The sequence below is a fragment of the Rhinolophus sinicus genome, linkage group LG01 (genome assembly GCF_036562045.2).
Source record: "Rhinolophus sinicus isolate RSC01 linkage group LG01, ASM3656204v1, whole genome shotgun sequence".
Classification (NCBI taxonomy): domain Eukaryota; kingdom Metazoa; phylum Chordata; class Mammalia; order Chiroptera; family Rhinolophidae; genus Rhinolophus; species Rhinolophus sinicus.
Genome location: NC_133751.1, coordinates 180486639 through 180506911, shown reverse-complemented (window position 1 = coordinate 180506911; position 20273 = coordinate 180486639). Strand labels below are relative to the sequence as shown.

Genomic DNA, 20273 nt, shown 5'->3' with positions numbered 1-20273 from the left:
AAATGGGCAAACCAAAAATTCTTAATTGATTTATATTGATAATTTCAGTTTTTCTTTAGTAGTTTATAAAATGTTCCCTGCTTAGTTAAGATTTCATATACATATTTTGTTTATATTTTCCTTTTATTTATATCTTAAATATTTAAATTGGTGTAAAATTAAAATACCAAATTAGTTTCTATTAGAGGGCTTAACCTTTTAATTTTGTTTGAATCACAATTCAGGACATTTATGCATATACATAATCCAATTTCATGTTATCCTAAATAGAATGTCATTTGAGCAATTGAAAACCACATAAAACCTATCTCCAATGTATTTTATAAACTGCTATAGCTTAAATACCCTATTCAAGTCACCCTTTGAAAATAATTGGCTTGCCTTATAAATTCCTATATCTGAATTTAACTGAAAAATTATTGGTGTTGTATATATATATAGTCTAGGTAAATTAGAGCTTTAAACTGTCACTTGGCATTTGTCATTAAATAGTGACTAGAAATTAGGCTCATTTGTAGAAAATCCTTATTGGGTTGCATATTTCTGTCAAGCCTGAGTAACAAACCTGACAGGCAATTTGAGATAGCTGTCTAGAGTGCTAATTGAGCAATCCAGAGTGCTTGAGGATGTAGTTTGGCATCTTATTTTTGTTTGCATCTCTGAAGGCTCTCAGCATTTAGATGGTGGAGCTTAGCTACTGGGGAAATCATTTTCTTGTTTTCAGTTAATTGGATTCTTCTAAATGTGTTGCATTCTGCTATGGTTAACTTAAAAATGGGTTTATCAGGTGTATCAGTACTGATAAATAGGCCTTTCAAGCAAGAATTTAATACCAGATTTGGAAGGGACCTTGAATAACATTTAGTGTAGCCACTCTACCGTGGTGCTTGATTGCAACATCCTCAATTTGTAAAAGAAGGGAGAAATAAAGTCAGTGGTGGTACTTTTTCTCACGATAGTTTCCTGGAGTGTTCTTGGTTGAATTATTGAGATGCTCCTTTCTCATCTGATAACATATTGAATGAAATGAATGAGTGAATGAATGAATGAATGCAAGTAGGGTTGAGAAGTTTGAGAAAAAGTTTGTGACATTTAAATTAAGTATGACTGATAAGTTTTTGGCCATTTTATTTCTATTTTACACAAAGCAGTTATAAATAAACACCAAATCTAAGTTCAATAACACGGCAATACAGAATCAAAATTAAGCTTGACTTCTGGATTGTAGAAGTGCAGTTTCTGTAGGAAGGAAATACCTTACAAGCATTAGTGGGAAATTTGAGGGAATCATCTGCAAATACTAAGTTTTTCAGCTGTGGACAGTGAAGTATAGTATAGGGCTAAGTACATTTGCGGGAAAATTCAGGTTCAGATACTGATTGCTTTAATATCCTTTTATAGATAAGGCTCTCTCATCCCCTTTAATCATTCTGTGATAGATACTAGACACTGATACTAAATAGATGTTAAAGACAAATTATCTAATTAAGACTCTTCCTTGATAGAGTCAGTGTGATTTTAAAAATGGGGAAATTATGTGAATAGTTCATTCTTCAAGACATAGAATCAAAACCTTAAGATTTGTTGTTATTCATGGCTCTAGAACGGGTGTCCAAACTGCGGCCTGCGATCCATTTTTTATTGGCCCGCAGCAAATTCCAAAAATATATTTAGTTAAATAAACCAGGTGAGGCAATACGTACTTCACCTCGAGTGAGTGGCCCGGTTGTTTGTGTATTTTACCGCATGTGGCCCTTGGTGAAAACCGTTGAAAAAAGTCTGGACACCCCTGCTCTAGAACAATAGAACTTTCTGCAACGATGAAAAGGCACTATCTGTGCTGCATAAAATGGTAGCCAGTAGTCACGTGTGGTTATTGAGCACTTCAAATGCAGCTAGTGTGACTGGAGAATTGTTTTAACTTTCATTTAAATAGCTACATATGGCTTCTTGGACAGTGCAGCTCTAGAATCTATACTTTGAGGATGTGAGAATAACGAACATTTATCAAGTGAATGAACATTTATCAAGTGATTACCTTGTTTTTAATAGACAGTAAATTTTAGATTATTAGGATGAAATGGATGTGATTTTGCTTTATAAAGAGAATATAATACAATTCTTAATATATGAATTAGTTCCTCTTAGCTAATTCAGAATTATAAGCATTACAGAATTTATATTTAACTGCAACTCTTTCAGACACACTGACTAAAAAAATATTTGGACTAGCCTAAGACTGTTAGTGTCTTACTAACTAAAATTCAAACTGAAATTATAAAATTTCATAATTATAAAATATAAAAACGGGCCAGTTTTAGGCACCAAAGCTTCTGGATTTATGTGGTGCTAGAGAACATAACGTGTTTAGGTGAGTGAAGCATTTAGTTTCATTGGGCTGAGTAAAGTATATGTGGTGGAGAGGGTTGGTGGGAATGGAGTGAACTTCCCAGAGTGAAGTTAGGTGTGGGTTGAGGTGAACAAGATGAGATGAAACTAATTGGGCTCAGTATGGAACTAAATTATGGAAGGAAGTTTCTCTTTCTTTCACCACCTCCCAACTTACTTTTTTGTTTTCTTCCAGCCTTAAGGTCTGGGTATTCGTAGGAACTGAAAGTAAGAGTAGACCCATGGTCTGGAAATGTTGTGTGTCCACTGCAGGCCACTGGCTTCCTTGCGGAGTTCTTGATGAAAATGAAGATGTTTCTTCAAAGCAGCTTTTTGCCTAAGGAGACAACCCAACCCACAATCCCACAACTGATTAAGCGTCCCAGAAATTTTCCTTGGCAGCTAGCAGTAATCATCAATAGACGTGGGGCTACTGATCTTGCACTTTAGTGGAAGATCATACAGTGTTCATTTAGTTACTTACATAGGAGATTTAGAGTATCATGAGCCTCCTACTGGAAAAGTAAAAGGAAAAGCATAACTCACAGTTTTTAAACTCGTATTGCTGGAAGGGACTTCCTTATTGTAAAGAAGGAAACAGGCCAGAGAAGTTATAAAGTACGTGGGCCCATGTCACACAAGTGAAGATGAAATAGAGCCAGCTGGAATCAAGTTCTAACCCTTGTGGTGAGGCTCTATCCCTCACACACCCCTTTATTACTTGGTTTTCTGCTTTCAGCGCCTTGCACTGTGAGACTTACAAAATTGCTCAACTTCCCCTCATATGACTTGTCAGTATTCTTTTTGTGAAAAATTGGAAGCTTGCTTTTGGTCTTAATATTTACAAATCCAGCTTGACTGCTATGATACATGAAAGACGTAATTTTGAAATTGAACTAAGACGTCACTAATGATCCATTTTGTCATTCACATAACAGATGAGGAAAAGCCAGGAGAGGAACAGCTCAAGGTTAAGTGGAAAACCTTGAAATAGAGTTCTGGCTGCCTTCTTTTTCCCGTCCTCTAAAGAGTATTAGCTTAGATTCAGCTTCAGTAGTCAATTAAAACCATATTGCTCAAGAGATTCTATTATCAGAAAGATGCAAAGATCGTTACTATTGTATGAGAATTAAAGGGGAAAATGCCATTGGCCCCTGATGACTGATTCTGTGCCTCTTCTAACAAGGCCCTCATGAGATCTGGTTTTAGCCTACCTCTCTGATGTTACCTTGTGACTTGTTCACTTCATTCCAGCCATGCTGACCTTTTATTCTTCCAACTAGCCACTCTCATTCCTTTCTTTGGATCTTTGCACTTACTGTTTATCTGCTGGAATATTTTTCTCCCAGATGTTTATATAGCTAACTCCTTGTCATTCAGGCTTCACCTTATATATCACCTCTTTTGAGAGGTCTTGCCCTGGCCAACTAATCTAAACAGCCTCCTGCAATCCTATCACATCTTTAAAATCTTTCTGTATGGCATTTATTGCCAGCTAAATAAAATATGTGTATGTATGTGTGACAATTAAGTTTGCGAACTTGTTGCAATGATGTTGCTAATCTTTTTTTGATATCAGAGGGATTATTCATTATAAATTTGTACCAACTGGACAAACAGTTAACCAAGTTTACTATTTGAAAGTGCTGAAAAGGGTGTGTGAAAAAGTTAGATGACCTGAACTTTTCTCCAACAATTCATGGCTCTTGCATCACCACAATGCACCAGCTCACACGGCACTGTCTGTGAGGGAGTTTTTACCCAGTAAACAAATAACTGTATTGGAACACCCTCCCTACTCATCTGACCTGGCCCCCAATGACTTCTTTCTTTACCTAAAGATAAAGGAAATATTGAAAGGAAGACATTTTGATGACATTCAGGACATCAAGGGTAATACGACGACAGTTCTGATGGCGATTCCAGAAAAAGAGTTCTAGAATTGCTTTGAAGGGTGGACTAGGCGCTGGTGTGGGTGCATAGCTTCCCAAGGGGAGTACTTCGAAGGTGACCATAGTGATATTCAGCAATGAGGTATGGAGCACTTTTTCTAGGATAAGTTCACAAACTTAATTCTCTCTTTATATATATGTATGCACATGTATATGTGTGTGTATATATATATATATATATTATATATATATACACATACACACACACGCACATATATTGTTTAAGAGTCTCTTGCCATCCCTTCCATCCCTAGAATGTAAATGGCATAGTAGAAGAGATATCTCTCTTATTCCTGAATTCCCACTGTCCAGAACAGTGTTTGGCACATACTAGGCACCCAATAAATACTTCTTGAGAAAGACAGTGGTTCAGAATCAGGGGGCCTTTGATCTGGCCCTGGCACTGCCCCTAACTCACTGTCCGGCCCTGATGAAATCCTTGCCCTCTTTGGCACTAGTTTTCTTATGTGTAAACCAGAGAGCTGGGATAGAGGATCTCTAGACTCTCTTCCAGCTTCAATACAAGTTCGATAAGCCGTGAAGAAATTTTGTGACATTTGCAGCAAAAGAATCTCTATTTGTTTTTTAGTTCTTCCAAATTATGCTCAGGGAAGAGGGAAAACTTCACTTGTCCAAAGGCAATGCAAGGCTAGTACTAGCACCAGGCAGTGAAACCCTTGAACAATCCCCCTGTGGTACCTGTTGCCCAAATACCCAGTACCTGGCTAGTTCCTGGGTTTGTTTCATGGCTTCCTCCAGAGCCAGCCTTGCTGCTTCCTCTTCCTTTTGCCTCCTCTGTGCTTCCAGCTGAGACTTCTCTTCTGCTTCCTCTTTCTGCCGTTGGTACTCCAGCCGTTCTTCTTCAGCCATTTCCATCAGGCGTTTGTGTTCTTCTGCTAGCTGCAGTTCCAATTCCTTCTGCCTTTGCTTCTCTGCCTCTGTATAACAGAAAAGGGGTTGGTCTCATCAGGGGTCTCTTTATTGGAGAAAACAATTCTCTGATCCAACTCTCAAGTCTGCGATTCCCAGGGATTCCCTGGGAGAAATTTTGCAGCCTACTTGCCAGCAGGCTGCCAGATCCTCTGTGGGGATTACTTTGGGTTTAATTGACTAAAAGTCCTTTATCAAGCACCTACTACGTGCAGTGCACTGTGCAATTAACACAAAATTTGGGGGAGAATGGTATGCAGATGGGAGGTCAGATCAAGGTCTGGAGAAACTTGGTGCTTACTCAGCTGGACTGACCAATCTGAAAGAGTGTCATGTGCTGAAGTTTCTTCCTCAAAAGTGAGGCTGTAGAGATTCCATACATCAGCACCTGAAATGCTGCCCAGAAGCTATTCAGATGTTTGTGTCCATCTGCTAGGGAAGGAAGCAAGGAGCAGGGCTCTGTCTGCAATTTAGGCAGCTCCCGAGCAATGCGGAGGGGCAATGGGAAGGGCTGGGTCCCGGGTCAGGGGATGACTGAATTGGGAGCAGGATCCAAGTGTCATCTCCACAAGCGATCTATCAACTCACTATAGTCACACATATTAATTACTTTGAAAACATTAGCTTATACATTTAGAGTGCTTCACACACTAAGGCCTGGGACAGGAATAACTCTGGGAAGATTCAAATGAACACCACAGTGGGAGAAAGATGTTTCTGCCCCAGATAGGCAGGCGATGCAAAGCGCTCCTGAATCCCCCTCACCGGCTCTCTCCACTTCCTCCTGCTGCTTTTTTCTCTGCAGTTCTTGCAGTTTCCTCCGGAACTTCTCCTGCTGCTGCCTGGCTCTCTCCTGGGCTGCTTGCAACTGCAGCCACTGCTTTCTTTCCTCCTCCTCCTGCTGCTGCCGTTCTTCCTCTCGTCTCTGTTTCCTCAAGCTGAGAAAACACAAGATGGTCAGGGAAATGGCAGAAAAACCTGGGGCATCCTCATGAGACAAGCCAACAGGCAGCGCCCCTGGTGGAGGCTTTGCAGGGGGCACACCACACTGAGCATTTGGTTTTCCAATTGTAGGGCAGAGGCAAGAACATAAGGGGCCTGGAACTAGAAGCCTAGCTCTGTGCTCTGGGGAGTTCCCAGAGCTTCATTTTCTAGTCTCATAAAATGGATTTTAAAACTCTTGTCTCACAAGGTGGTTGTGAAGATGAAATGAGTCAGGGCCTACGAAAGGGCCCAGTGCAAAGTAGACAATGTGATTAGGGGCTCAACAAGTGTTTCCTGCACTGACTCTCAAAGCCCTGCGGGGAAGACCCCATGAACTTGGATCTGGAGTAACCCTCATGGTCAAGACACTACATCTTATCTTCAGTCCAGCCTGTTCCCAGGATGACTGAGGAGGGAGAAAAATGAGACATGCTGTTCTCCTTCAGGACATGAGCTTCAGAACCATCAGAACCAAACTGTGCCCCACGTGGAGGTCGACCCCTGCCTTTTTCTTCTGCTTCCTAACATGGCTGTGGCCTCTGTGGCATCTCGCTCGACCCACCGGATCTCCTCTGCACGGCGCTGCTGCTCCAGCTCCAGCTCCTCCTTCATCTTCTCTGCCCTCTCCAGCTGCTCCTGCTGGAGCCGCCTCTGCTCGTCCTGCTCCCTTCTCTTCCTCTCCACCTCCAACCGTCGCATCTCGGCCCTCTCTGCTCGCAGCCTGTCCCGGGAAGCTTTCTCCTGCTCCCTCTTGGCAAGGAGGTCCTAGGGAGCCAGAGAGTTCTTAGTGCCACGGACAGTGTGGTGTCAGGGGTGAGCTTGTCTCAGCCGTGAGCCCTCCGCCACCCAGGCGATGTCTCTAATCCCAGATGGAATCATGAAGTGGTTTCCACACTCTGACCACAGCTGCCTCAACTATGCTGCCACCAGCTTGGGCTCAGGTCTGGTGGACCTGGATGCAAGTCTCTCTCTTACTTGCTTCAGGATTTGGGGAATCATAACTTAATTTCTCTGTTATTGTCTTCCTCTTGGGGCTGTTACCAGGATTAATTGAAAAAGCGAAAGAGCCAACATAATGTTTGGTACATTGTACGTCTGGAGCTTCGAACCAAGCTGCACTTTAGAATTGTGCAAGGAGTGTTTAAAAATTACTTGATGACAAGGCCCCACCCAGACAATTAAATGAAAATATCTAAGCAGGAGGCATGTGTGGTTTTAAAAAGCTTTGTGGGTGAAGCCAGGGCTGAGTGCCAGAGGTTCTAGGTAAAGGCTCTTTTACCAGGGCCAGCTGTAGGTATAGATGTGTCAGACTCACATTTAATCCCATACAAACCCACTTTTTCTGTGGAAGAAGGTTCTCTCAGTTTATGCAAAAGGGTGTCTTAGCTTTCTTTTTCTCCCTCATGCCTCCTTTTCGGTCAGAAACATGCCCATAGGGGAACCTTGAAAGGCAACCCTCCCATGAGTACCCAACTTGGAGTGGAAATTCCTTGCTTTTTAGCCTTTGCGGAGGCATGGTACTATGAAGTGACAGTAAATCCAAGAAATTCTGATAATCTAGTAGGCTCAGAAAAGCTCTGTACACCGGTTGAAATATTCATCTGCTGTATAGAGCCGAATTCCGTAATCTAGGCAGCTGGGAGAATTGAGAACTATAGAGGAAAAATCTTTCTGAAATCCTTTTGGAAGACCATGGCCTATAAAATAAATAAGCACATAATAATTTAAAGTGGTGACAAGATTTCTGATTTTGGATTCAAAGGACCAGGGTTTAAGTCTTGGCTCTCCCACTCGATGGTTGTGTAACTCAGGCAACAGACATTTAACTCCTTCAACTCTCAGTTTCTATATCTGTAAAATGGACTAATCATGCTTGTTTCACAAGTTTGGCTGTAAAGATTAAATGGGATTCAGCAGAGAGGTACCGTATGTATGTAGCTTATGTAAGTTAAACCATAGTGTTTTAACTGTAGGTGTGTTTGTAGTGTTTAAAGATACTTTTTTTCTTTTTTGGTTTTAGGTATAAGACAACCTCTCAATGCAGTTTAGCACCTTAATTTCAGTGAAAGAAATAGTGATTAGTCCAACAGCAGAGGAATAAGTTAGCTGTGCTGGTCTTACTGAGAGATGTACCTGTATGGTATTATTTTTGGTTAATTGCAGGAATTTTCAAGGGTAATCTTCTTTATACTCACTCAATTTTTCTCTTAAATAATTGACATTGGACTCAAGGCCCCTGGAACAAAGTGACTCCTATATGCAAAAGCACCTTGCAAAGGCAGATGTGTGTGTGTGTAAGCTGCCGCTTGGCCAGCTGTTGGCCACAGAAAAGCAGATTAGGAAAGGAGGAATTTCCATCGACTTTGGGAGGCAAGCAAGGCATGAGCTCCAGGCCAAATCAAAGATGCGTGTTTGGCTGAGATGGCCCAAATCCACCTTCCCCTATAACTCTGAGGCCTGGACCCTTCACAGATGGGGGTTGCACCAACTTCCTGCTCTTTAGGGGGTAGATACATGCCCTGGCAGTTTGGGAGACTCAGAATGCATCTTTCCAGAGGGGCTTTGCCACTCTCTTTGATCATATCTGGCCTCATCAAAGGGTCAGTAGTTACCAAATCAGAACAAAGAAAACCATTCTGTAGTACAGCTGTTCCTTTCACTGCAGTGTAATTTGGGGCAGTTTTCCCCACCTCTGCAGTTACACCAGTGAGGACAAAAATTCCTCTGGCCAAGGCAAGAAACACTGGACCCTACCTTGGAAGCATCCTCATGGTTTCTCTCTTCTTTAGATTCCGTGTTTCCTGTGTCCGTTGCAATCTGGATGGATGATGATCGTCCATCTATTGAAACTTGACTCTCCTGAGCATCACACCTGGGAGAAAGCCAAGGGTCCTCTGCAACAGAATCTGGAGGAAAGAAAGCTCTATCTGAGGTGTCATCTATTTCCTCAGAGTCAGTGACATCAGGCCCACTCAGCACTGCTGCTCTTTCCAGATGCCTTTCCTTCTGTGCCCTTTTTGTTTTGGCTCCTGGTTTTTTTCCTTTGGCAATTAAGTCTGATTTCTTTTCAGCCTTTGATTCCTTTGACTTTCCTGGGGGAGAATAATCAGGGACAGAGTTATAGCTAAGTCAGTGTGACCTCTGTGCATTCTTTTCAGTAACTTTGCAACTTTAGTGTGCAATGGAATCACGTGAGATGCAGACTGCGGAGCCCCACTCCTAGAGTCCGATTTGGTAGGAATCGGCATTTTAACAAGCACTCTGTGTTTTAAGAAAAGTGGTCCCCAGACCACCCTTTGAAAAACTGCCTTATTCTATTTGGATCAACTGTAATTCAGCAATCTGGCAGCTGAAAAAGTCCTGTTTCACCCTGACCTACGGTGGGCGTGAGACTCTCTGGAGGGAAAACCTATAGACAGCTGGCAAGTCCTGCTTCCAGAGTCTGGTGTGAGGCTGCAGCTTTGTAACCTTGCAAAGTGTAGCCTTCCATCCTCTTAGGACTCTTCCTCGATTCGCCTCTGGGGGCCACAAGTATTTCCTTTCCCCAGTCCTGCCAGGGCTGTCCAAGTAATAGGCTACAATGGCGTACACTCAGCAAAACTTTACAAAGCAAACCTTGAAAATAAATCTGGCTCGGGAGACTACCTAATGTCATCCTTTCTGATAGCTTTCGATTTGTTGGGAGGGTCTTCTGAATCATGTGGCCAGGAAAGAATGGGTATAGGTTTTAGGCTAAAGGAAGTCTTTAGGAACACAGGGATCTGAATTCCTTGTGAGGTGCAGCATAGGCAGCCAAGAGGAAAATAGTGGCTGGGGTAATCATTCAGAACTGGTTGCACCCTCCCCTTCCCATATGTTCAGACTACCCAATTCTCAGGTTATGACGTAGTTACTAGCTCATAGAGGTAGTGGTAATAGCCTGTGTTTGGAATCAAATGACAGGGTTAGACCCTGGGTCCACCACTTTACTGTTTGATCTGTTTGATCTTATGTACGCAAGTCACCCAGCCTCTCTCAGCTTCAACTACTATATGATATAATAATAGCTCTTACTTTCTGAAGATGTTGTGGGGATTTCATGATACAATATATGCACAGCTTCTAATACAGTGGGTATTCAGTAAATAGGTGCTAATGTTATTATTATCATTTTCTCTCTTGGTGATCACAGGTTTCTAGGCACTCCAGTTTCCTGTATCCCTGTCTCCTAAGATACCGACATGAAGTAAGGCTGCAATACCATCTTAGCTGCGGTGGTCAAGGAGACTCAAAACAGAGTTTGTCCCATGGGATCCATGCTGATTCTCGGTGATACCTCCCAGCCCCCTTAGGTGTCTTCTTCTGGGTCATTTCTTTTGGGCACACTCGCTTACCGACAGCAGCCTTTGCTTCCACGTGGACCTTTCCTTCTCTCTCCCCTTCGGGCACCTTAGATTTGTCTGTCTTGGTTCTTTTCTTCCTCTTGGCTTTGTCAATCAACTCCATCTCCTCCTAAAGGTGAATAATTAAGAAAAGGGACCATGATACAAATAGGAAATGAGAAAAACAAAACCCATCAAAGGAAGATTATTATGATTAAGACAGAATGGCTTAGAATGGAACTCGTGTGGGTTCCAGATGAAGCAGAAGAGCAAATCTTAGAAAGTGTGGCGCTTGTGGGAAGAGCAGAAGGTTCTGCTTTTGATTTTAAATTGCTAGGTGTAATTTCATAGGAGAAAAGAGGAACAGAATACATTTTGAGATCTGCCCCTTTTTTGATGCTAAATTATGGTCTACAGAGCTGGATCAAAGTGAAGCAGTTTTCGCCTTTGATAGATTGCTGTTGCCACGATTCATGGTTAAGTAATTTAAATGAAAGCCAGCTTTATTCACTGTTGCATCATTTGCTAACTTTCAGGAAACCTTAAGCAGATGACCGCAGCCATATCAGTCCTGTGGGCTGGGACAACCAGGAGGTTCCTTCTAAGAGAGGATGGCAGAGCAGGGCCACAGCTACCCACTAAGTCCTTGGCACAAAACTCCTAAAACCCTTGTACTTTCTGGAGCATAAAGATGAAGGGAGTATCTTTTCTTATTCATAACAAGCTCCTTTCAACCACACCTGAGGTTATGTTAATGAGGTCACTTTTGGAAAGCCCCTAAGGAAGGGGCTGGTTGTCGGGGGAACCAATCAGGTGATCAGAGGTTTGGACCTATCAGTCCCATACCTTTGATCTCAGAGGACAACGGGAGAGGGGCTGGAGGTTGAGTTAACTGTCATTTGTCAATAATTTAATCAATCATGCTTATGTAATGAAGCCTCCATAAAAACCCAAATCAGGGTGGCCGGTTAGCTCAGTTGGTTAAGAGCGTGGTGCTGATAACACCAAGGGTGCCAGTTCAATCCCCACATGGGCCACTGTGAGCTGCGCCCGCCTTAAACCAAACCAAAAAAACCCCAAACCAAAGGAGTTCAGATAGCGTCTGGGTTGGTGAACACGTCCACATGCTGGGAGGGTGGCACACTCCAGACTCCATGGGGACAGAAACTCCTGTGGTTGGGACCTTTCTGGACTTTGCCCTATGCATTTCTTCATCTGGCTATTCATGTGTATCCTTTATCATAAACTTTGTGATAAATCACTAATAAGTAGTAAGTGTTTCCTTGAGTTTTGTGAGCCATTCTAGCAAATTATCGAACCTGAGGAGTGGTTGGTGGGAATCCTCTATTTGAAGCCTGTTGGTCAGAAGTGCAGGTGACAACGCAGGACTTGCAATTGGCGTCTGAAGTGGGGTCAGTCTGTGCAGTTGTGTCCCTACCCTGTGGGACATGTGCTAACTCTGAATACCTAGTGTCACAACTGAATTATAGGACACCCAGTTGGTGTCCAGAGAGTTGGAGAATTGCTTGTTGTGGGAAAAACCTCCATACATTTGGTGCCAGACATGGTATAAGTGTAGAAGTGAAGTTTCCTTTTTAAACAGCTTTGTAGGAATTAGAAACGGGGACCCCGACTTTCAGAAGGATGCAGCCCAATGCTGGGGTGCAAGGCAAGCCACACACCTGTACGTGGTAGCCCTGACGGGAGCACCGTCCAGGTGGGGCCTTTTGACCAAGCTCCCAGGTGTTTGCACTCACATGACTGATGTTGGCTGGTGTCTGCTGGGTGGACAGTCTTGGCTCAGTCTTCCCTTCTCTTTTTTTTGGAAGAAGAGATGTGTCTACAGGACCCAACCTCTCTGGGGACTCAGGCCCGTGTCCTGGGAGTCCACTCTGCAGATGGTATACGTCTTTGCCCCTTTGAAAAAAGCAAACCAACAGCACCAAACTAAAGAAAAAACCCTGGTGGACAAGGAAGAGGGAACGTGACTATTGACTGAGCACTTGTTCTCTGTCAGGCACTGTGGTGGACATTTTACACACTGGCTCAACCCCCTTTTTCTGAATACGGGAGATTAGAAAGTTTGGTCTTCACTTTTGCGGTTGTCTCAGGCTGAATCCTACAACTTGGGGGGGGCAGGAAAAAGTTTGGGATCACAGTTGTATGCCTTTAATTGAATGACATAGGATTATCTAACTGAAATTTCTTCTATTAAATGCTTAGCTGAAAAATAAAGTGACCTTTAAGAAAGATGGTCTAAGACGATGCAACTATGCCTCCATTCCTTTATATCCTCTGATTTCTATTCTTGATCAAATTCAGTCACCCAAAGCCCATGTGCTGTTAGTTTGATCCCTTGAAGAATTGCTGTGTGCCTTGAGGATAACTGCCTTATTTTCTCTGGGTAAAAATGTCACCAAGAAACAGCCATGTAGATTTCAGTAACAGCGGCAGGTACAGCTACTATGCCCGGCCTGGGCATTTTATTTTTTTAGCTACATCAGTATTATACTTACTGTGGGGTGCTAGCATAGGGCTTTACTATAGAAACTTGAGAAATAGTTGTTGAATGAGGTAAATGGAATTTCCTGTAAATATATGAGTCTTTAAATCATTCACTGTCACTCTATAAAAACCCCAGAAGAAGTATCCTTTAGAATTTAGTGCTAGGAAAACATTTATTTCCCCTGAGGAACAGGTATGCTGCAAATGAGAACCGCAAACCTGATCGCATTGCTTTTAATTTTTGCTTTCACATTCAAGAATCTCTGCGTCAAGTCTGAAAGTCTGAACATTTATCACAATGTCTATAATGACTTTTGTGGAGTGTTGATGTTCTTTTTTTCCCTCCTGATTTCTTTAAAAAAGTTCTTTTTGATTCTCTCTCTCTCTCTCTCTCTCTCTCTCTCTCTCTCTCTCTCTGTGTGTGTGTGTGTGACAGGGTTGTTGTGTTTTAAATCTGCTGTGAAAAAGTTTAGGTATAAAAGATAAAAAATGTAATTCTTTAGATAGCTGCCTCACCATCCAAGTGCCCTTTTCCCTTTGTTGCTAGGGAATACAAAGCCTTTTTGACCCAGAAGGGACTCCCTATACCACAAAACAGGTGAGGGCAGATTCTCAAGCCACTGAGGTTGATGGGCGGTTACAGTAGGCTATAGTTCCAGATAGAGGTGGAGACAAAAGTAGCACTTAATGCATGTTAGCAATTAGTATTAGCATTATCATTGTTATTTATTTTACCCAGAGATGAGTGAATGCTAAGAGGAGAAACCAAGGTTGAATTGAGAGACCTCAGCTTTCTAGACATGTCTGTAGAGCTCAGATAAATGAACAAATGGAGAAAGCTGCTTCCACACTGTTCGAGTTAAACTTCACTCTCCACCCACCCACCCAAACAATAAATAGGAAACACATCACCATATAATCCTCCCTAAGAATCCTTGTCTCTTAGATAGCAGTTTAATGTTGGCTGTCACAGTATACTGTCAGCTGAGACTCTTCAGAAAAAAACAGAAACAAAATGAGCTAAAAACAAAGATAAACAAAATAGAAGCAGAGAAGTCCATGTCATTACAACTTTGAACACATACGCGTTTTGGACAGTGTCTGCCTCAGGTGTCGGGATGTGCTCAGCCAGGGAAACACCGAGAGGGCCCAGGGCCACACTCCTTGGCTCTGAGTCTGTGAAAACAGAACGTCCTTAGTCAGCAGAGGACAGCAGTCAATGATCCCAGATGTGGGGAAATGTCCACCTGGTGAGTAGTCAACAGCATGCAAATTAGAAGAGTGAGGTATGTTATACCTAGGAAATCAGCAAATACTGCAGAAACCAGTGCTGGCATGTGGCAAGTGACATTAAAATTAAGACCCTTTGGGAAAGTGATATGACAGTGTATATCAAGAACCAGAAAAACAGTCTGGTCTTTCATCAGGAATCTCACTCCTGTGTATTTATCATAAGGAAATAATTCCAAAGAAGAAATAGCTTCTTGTGCCAACTTATTTATTACAACATTATTATTAATAATGAAAAATTAAAAACAGCCCAATAATGAGAGATTAGGGAAGTAATTTATGATGTATTCATTTGACATTTAAAATTATGGTTAAAGATAAATAAGCAATATGGAAAATATGATATAATGATAAGTAAAAATGTAAACTACGGAATTCACATGTTAGAACTCTATAAAATACGTATCTATATGAATAAGGACTGGAGGATAAAATAGAAAAAAGAAACAATATGTTAGATAGGGAGGTTTCTATGTGTTTATGTCTTTTCTTAAAACCCCAGGATGGTTATAACATTGAAAAGAAAATTGATTTAAGAAAACAAACATTATCCTATGTGAAGGCTTATGCCAAAGTTGTGACACAGTTGGCACTCTTCACTGGGGACTCTGAAGGCCATCCTGGGTAGCTCTTTTAGAATGAGAAGAGTCTCTAGACTAAGACTTCATGTGGAACTAGGCTACATTGTATGGTAGCTAAACAATTTTTTCATTATGGAAGATAATTTCATTGCAGAAAACTTGAAAAACGTACCTAGTAAATCTTAAAAGTTCTCCTCACAAGAAAAAAAATTGTTAACTATGTGATGTACGTTAACTAAACTTATTGTGGTGATCACTTTGCAGTTCGTACATATTATATCAAATCATTATGTTGTACACCTTAAACAAATACAATGTTATATGTCAATTATATCTTAATAAAACTAAAAAAACCCCAAATCATAGCAATATTTAATGTTTCAATGAAAGAAAATTGATGGCTGAATAATTTTAATCCTACCAATAATTATACAAAATTAAAATCTAAGAAAAAGTGAAATTGATTAAAAAGTGAAGTTGAAAAAATAAATTGTAATATTTAACACTTAAAGAAAGTATCTAATTGTACAATTTAGGTGCCATTTATGTAGGTCAATCATTTCTCAATGAAGCTGCAAAAAACGTAACAAAATATTAATATACATAAAGTGCCTAAAACAGTGCTGGCACTTGGTAGAAACATACAACAAGAACCAAAAAAATCCCTCATCCATGATCATCTACCCTCATACAACTACTGCAAATATTTACTTTCATGCATATATAAGAATTACACACTTGTATTTTAATAGAATTGATAAAGTACTGTATATATAATTTTAATGTATTTTTATATTATTAGAATTTCCTCTATCATTCAATATTCTTAAAAACAATTTTAATAGCAGCATAGCATTTCATCATATGGATGTACCATAACTGACTAAAAACAAACATGTAACTTAAAATTTAGATTGTTTCAAATTTTTTGTAACTATAAAGAACTTTGCATAGCATATCCTTGAAAGGAATGTTTTCGACTATTAAAAGGCTTACTCTTTGTCCACATATATGATTATTAAAGGATGTATAGTCTTTAAGGCACAATGTCTACTGCCAAATTTTTCCCTAGAAAATATGTACCAATTTACATTCCAAGGAATGGTCATTCATTCCTTTATGTATCACATGTTTGTTCAATACTTAACTAAATGCAGTCATTGTGTTAGGCGCTGGGAATACAGTGGTGAGGAGGGTGGACACACATCCTGGTCTTAGGGAGCTTACTAACTTCTAGTGAGGAAATGGGATGTTAACACCAAACAAAACAAAACGAAAACTTAAAAACCTTGAAAGGAAGACGCTAATATTCAATCCCCGTTTTTCTCATTTTCTTTGAGCAGTAGATTCTTGACTGGATCAATTTAATTCTCTTCAAGTTTATTTGAAGGTATTATAATTTCAAAGAAAGATTTGAACAGAAAAAGTTCATTTGTCATCTTACCAGGATTATTCCCTTAATAATACAGTTAATCTATTTTTCAGGGTTCAGTTGTCCCCATGACCACCCCCCCACCCACCCCCATCCCCACCTCAGAGCCTCTTTGTAACTTGGGCTCCCTTCTGCCATTCCCAAATATTAAGGGTGGCATCCACTGTCGTTACACATCAACTTCCAGACTTTGGAATGGGAACAAAACTTAATGCTCAAGGTGGTTGAGGAAACTGGGAAGGTTGATTGGGATGGTATCTAGGAATGTATTTTGTCTTGGATAATATTTAATACTAACAGAGTGGGAGTTGATTAAAGTATTTTCATGATGAGGGGAATTCTGTGAGGGTTTCGTTCGTCAATATGGTTGGCTCAGAAAAAGCTCTCATTGGACATTTCACTGCTCTTTACAGCTATTTTGAACTTTGGGATAAGGCATGATAGGACCAGCAGAGGGCGCATTTGTATTGACCAAAAGCTGAGGTTCTACATGGATGTAGTTTCACCATTTTGATTAGAATTCAAACACTGTCAGTTCTAGGATAGGGACCACAGAAGGGTGATTTTTTTTCCCTCTAGTAAAATAACATGCTATTTAGGAAGTGTTGAAATAAGCTGAAGCAGTACTTCAAATGTTAATTTACAACTTTTAACTGCTTTAAAAAATATCTGTAAAATATTTTAAGAATTCAGAATATAGAGAAAATACTTCATAATGATTACCCATGTACTTAGCACCTACCTTTGTGAAATCTTAATGTTTTCCCATATTTGATTCATATTTTTCTAAAGGAAAAAAACATCAGAAATAGTCCAAGACTTCACTATATCACATATGATCCCATTTCCCCTCACTCTTTTCCCAGAGGTAACCATTCTCTTAAACTTGGTATTTATTAGTTGACAGGGTTCAGAACATGGTATCCTAAAATATGGCATCTTGGCATATTGAATATTTTAAGCTGAAGGAATTTGAGAAACTGCATGTGCGGGAAGGACCCTCTGACCTTCCCCGTCTTCCCCGAAGCAGGTCCTTAGACCCTCATGTGAGAGGTGCCCTGCCCCCATACCTGGATGAAACATGCATCCTTATCTCCAAAGACAGAGGACCTCCAAGAGGAGCCTAACTGGCCTTGCTAGGTCTCCCTCAGTTCATTACTCTTAGCTCATATTCTTTTGTCCTATCACATTTTCCCATGACTTTCCATTCTTTATCAAACCTAGTATAAAATTGCTCAGGCTTAACCATTTCTTCAGGTCTTTATTTTCTTACAAACGCTCCTATGTCATGTAAATTTTATATTAAATAAATTTGTATTTTCTCCTGTTAATCTGTCTTTGGTCAGTTTAATTTTCAAGTGCAGCCAGGAGCCCTAAGAGTGTTGAGGAAAAGTTTTTCCTCCCCTACACAATCCTCATGCGTATTTTTATATCTTTACCACATAAAAATGTACCTATAAACAACATATAATCTTATTTTACATATTAAAACTTTGTATCAATAGTATTGTTTAGAGCCAGCCCGGTGGCTCAGGCAGTTGGAGCTCCATGCTCCTAACTATGAAGGCTGCTGGTTCGATTCCCACATGGGCCAGTGGACTCTCAATCACAAGGTTGCCGGTTCAACTCCTTGGGATGGTGGGCTTGGCCCCCTGCAACTAAGATTGAACACGGCACCTTGAGCTGAGCTGCCTCCCAGATGGCTCAGTTGGTTGGAGTGCGTCCTCTCAACCAAAAGGTTGCCTGTTCGACTCCCCCAAGGGGTGGTGGGCTGCACCCCCTGCCCACCTGCAACTAGTAATGGCAGCTGGAGCTGAGCTGCACCCTCCACAACTAAGACTGAAAGGACAACAACTTGACTTGGAAAAAAAAGTCCTGGAAGTACACACTGTACCCCAATAAAGTCCTGTTCTCCTTCCCCAATAAAATCTTAAAAAAAAAAAGTATTGTTTATATAACTTTTGCAACTTGCTTTATTTTGCCTCACACTTTGAGATTCAACCGTGAGAATACATGTCATTTCTATTCATTTATTTTAAGCAGCTGTACATTATTCTATTGTATAAGTATACCATAATTTACTTGTCCCTTTTGCTGTTGATGGCCATTTTGTCTATTTCCAATTTTTTTTTTAAATGTAACGATGCCAGATCCACCTTGACAGGCCTCCAGGTACCAACACAGGTTTTCATTCCGGAGCCTTTCTGCATAGGAACGCCGGACCTAACTCTGGAAGCACTGAGAGGGTGATGAGTTTTTTATTTTTATTTTTTTTAATTTCAGGTGAACAAGAGAAAGTAATACTTAGATATTTATCTTTTCTATCCCTCACACTGTGTGAACTCCCCTCCCCCATCCACTATCCCTCTGACATCACACAGGACAATTACATTTCCACTGTCTCTATTTCTTTTTTTTAATATAAATTTTATTGGGGAATATTGGGGAACAGTGTGCTTCTCCAGGGCCCATCAGCTCCAAGTCATTGTCCTTCAATCCAGCTGTGGAGGGTGCAGCCCAGCTCCAAGTATAGTCACCGTTTTCAATCCCTAGTTGCAGGGGGCGCAGCCCACCATCCCACATGGGAATTGAGCCAGTCACCCTGTTGCTGAGCGCTCACGCTCTAATCAACTGAGCCATCCGGTCGCCCTATTTCCAATTTTTTATGACTATAAACAATGCTGTAATGAACCTTTTTGTTTGTTTGTTTAAGGAGGGCACAGCTCATAGTGGCCCATGTGGGGATCAAACCAGCAACCTTGGTGTTATTAGCACCCCGCTCTAACCAACGGAGTTAACTGGCCACCTGCAGTGAACCTGCTTTAGCGAAAAACTGATTGAATATTCAGTATATTAAAGAAGAGTTCTAATTCTTAGGTGCAATAATGATACCACTACGGTTATGTCAAAAGAGTTTTTTCTTGTCTTTTAGGGATACATACTCTAGTATATCTGGGCAAAATGATATGAGCCTGGAATTTGTTTCAAACTAATATGGAAAGGAGGAAGGAGTTGGAGATGTAGCTGAACAGCATTGACTAGGTGATGGGGACGTGGGATTCATTGTGCTGTTCTGTCCACCTTTGTGTATGTTTGGGGTTTCCCATAACAATTATTTTGAAATTGCATTATAAATTGTGCTTTATGTTTTGAAACACTATTTTTTTCCACAGTTTTTATGCATTGATTTATATTTAGTAATCTTGCTGTTTTTTTGGTCTTTAATAGTTTGTCTTTTAATAGCGTATCTGTGGAGGCCCTAAGGTATTCCATGTAAGTAATACTATTGTCTGGGAATAATGACAGTGTTACTTTTCCTTTCTTTTGTTTTCCCTACTGTGCTGGTACAATGTTGACATAGAAGCAAGGATACAGGGCGTCCATATCCTAGTCCTGTCTCTACAGAGAATGCTTCTACAGTTCTACCATTGAAGTGTGATGTTTGCTGCAGGTTTTTGGTAGACACTTTGTGTCAAAATCAGGAAGTCCTCTTCTAGTACTAGTTCGCTCATTTTAAATCATGAATGGGTGAATTGTATAAATTTATTTTTCCTTTTGCATCTGTTGAGATGACCCTAAGGGTTTTTCCCCTTTAACCTCTTGATGTGAATTACATAAACAGATTTTCAAATGTTAGACCATTTTTGAATTCCTGGCATAAACTGAATTTAGTCATGGTACGTATATATATATATCATATATAAGTGATATATATCCTAAATATAAGCTTAAGGATTTGATTGGCTAATATTTTATTAGGAGTTTTACATCTTTGATCATAAGTGAGATTGGCCTATGAATTTCCTTTCTTATGTTTTCCTTGTCTCTAGTTTCAACTGCTTTTTGGTTT

General features: G+C 40.6%; 1 protein-coding gene and 1 long non-coding RNA gene across 6 annotated transcripts in view; one reads left to right on the top strand and one right to left on the bottom strand.

The window, feature by feature from the left end:
- Window positions 1-1111: 1111 nt before the first annotated feature.
- KIAA2012 (KIAA2012 ortholog) overlaps window positions 1112-20273 on the bottom strand; it is a 94754-nt gene continuing 75592 nt past the window's right edge. For 4 of the 5 annotated variants that reach the window (XM_074340240.1, XM_019726824.2, XM_074340253.1 and 1 more), the window contains 8 exons: window positions 14206-14296; window positions 12373-12532; window positions 10628-10745; window positions 9009-9346; window positions 6817-7019; window positions 6036-6208; window positions 5062-5278; window positions 1112-2725 (listed from right to left, as the gene is read on the bottom strand). In XM_074340240.1, coding sequence (XP_074196341.1) covers window positions 2587-2725; window positions 5062-5278; window positions 6036-6208; window positions 6817-7019; window positions 9009-9346; window positions 10628-10745; window positions 12373-12532; window positions 14206-14296 — 1439 coding nt within the window. In that variant the 3' untranslated portion in view covers window positions 1112-2586. The remainder of the gene's footprint in view (window positions 2726-5061; window positions 5279-6035; window positions 6209-6816; window positions 7020-9008; window positions 9347-10627; window positions 10746-12372; window positions 12533-14205; window positions 14297-20273) is intronic. The other variant, XM_019726826.2, reaches the window with a different exon arrangement.
- Window positions 9054-11883, top strand: LOC141573162 (uncharacterized). The gene is made up of 2 exons (XR_012498786.1): window positions 9054-9186; window positions 10426-11883. It is a non-coding gene; the product is annotated as an uncharacterized LOC141573162 (long non-coding RNA).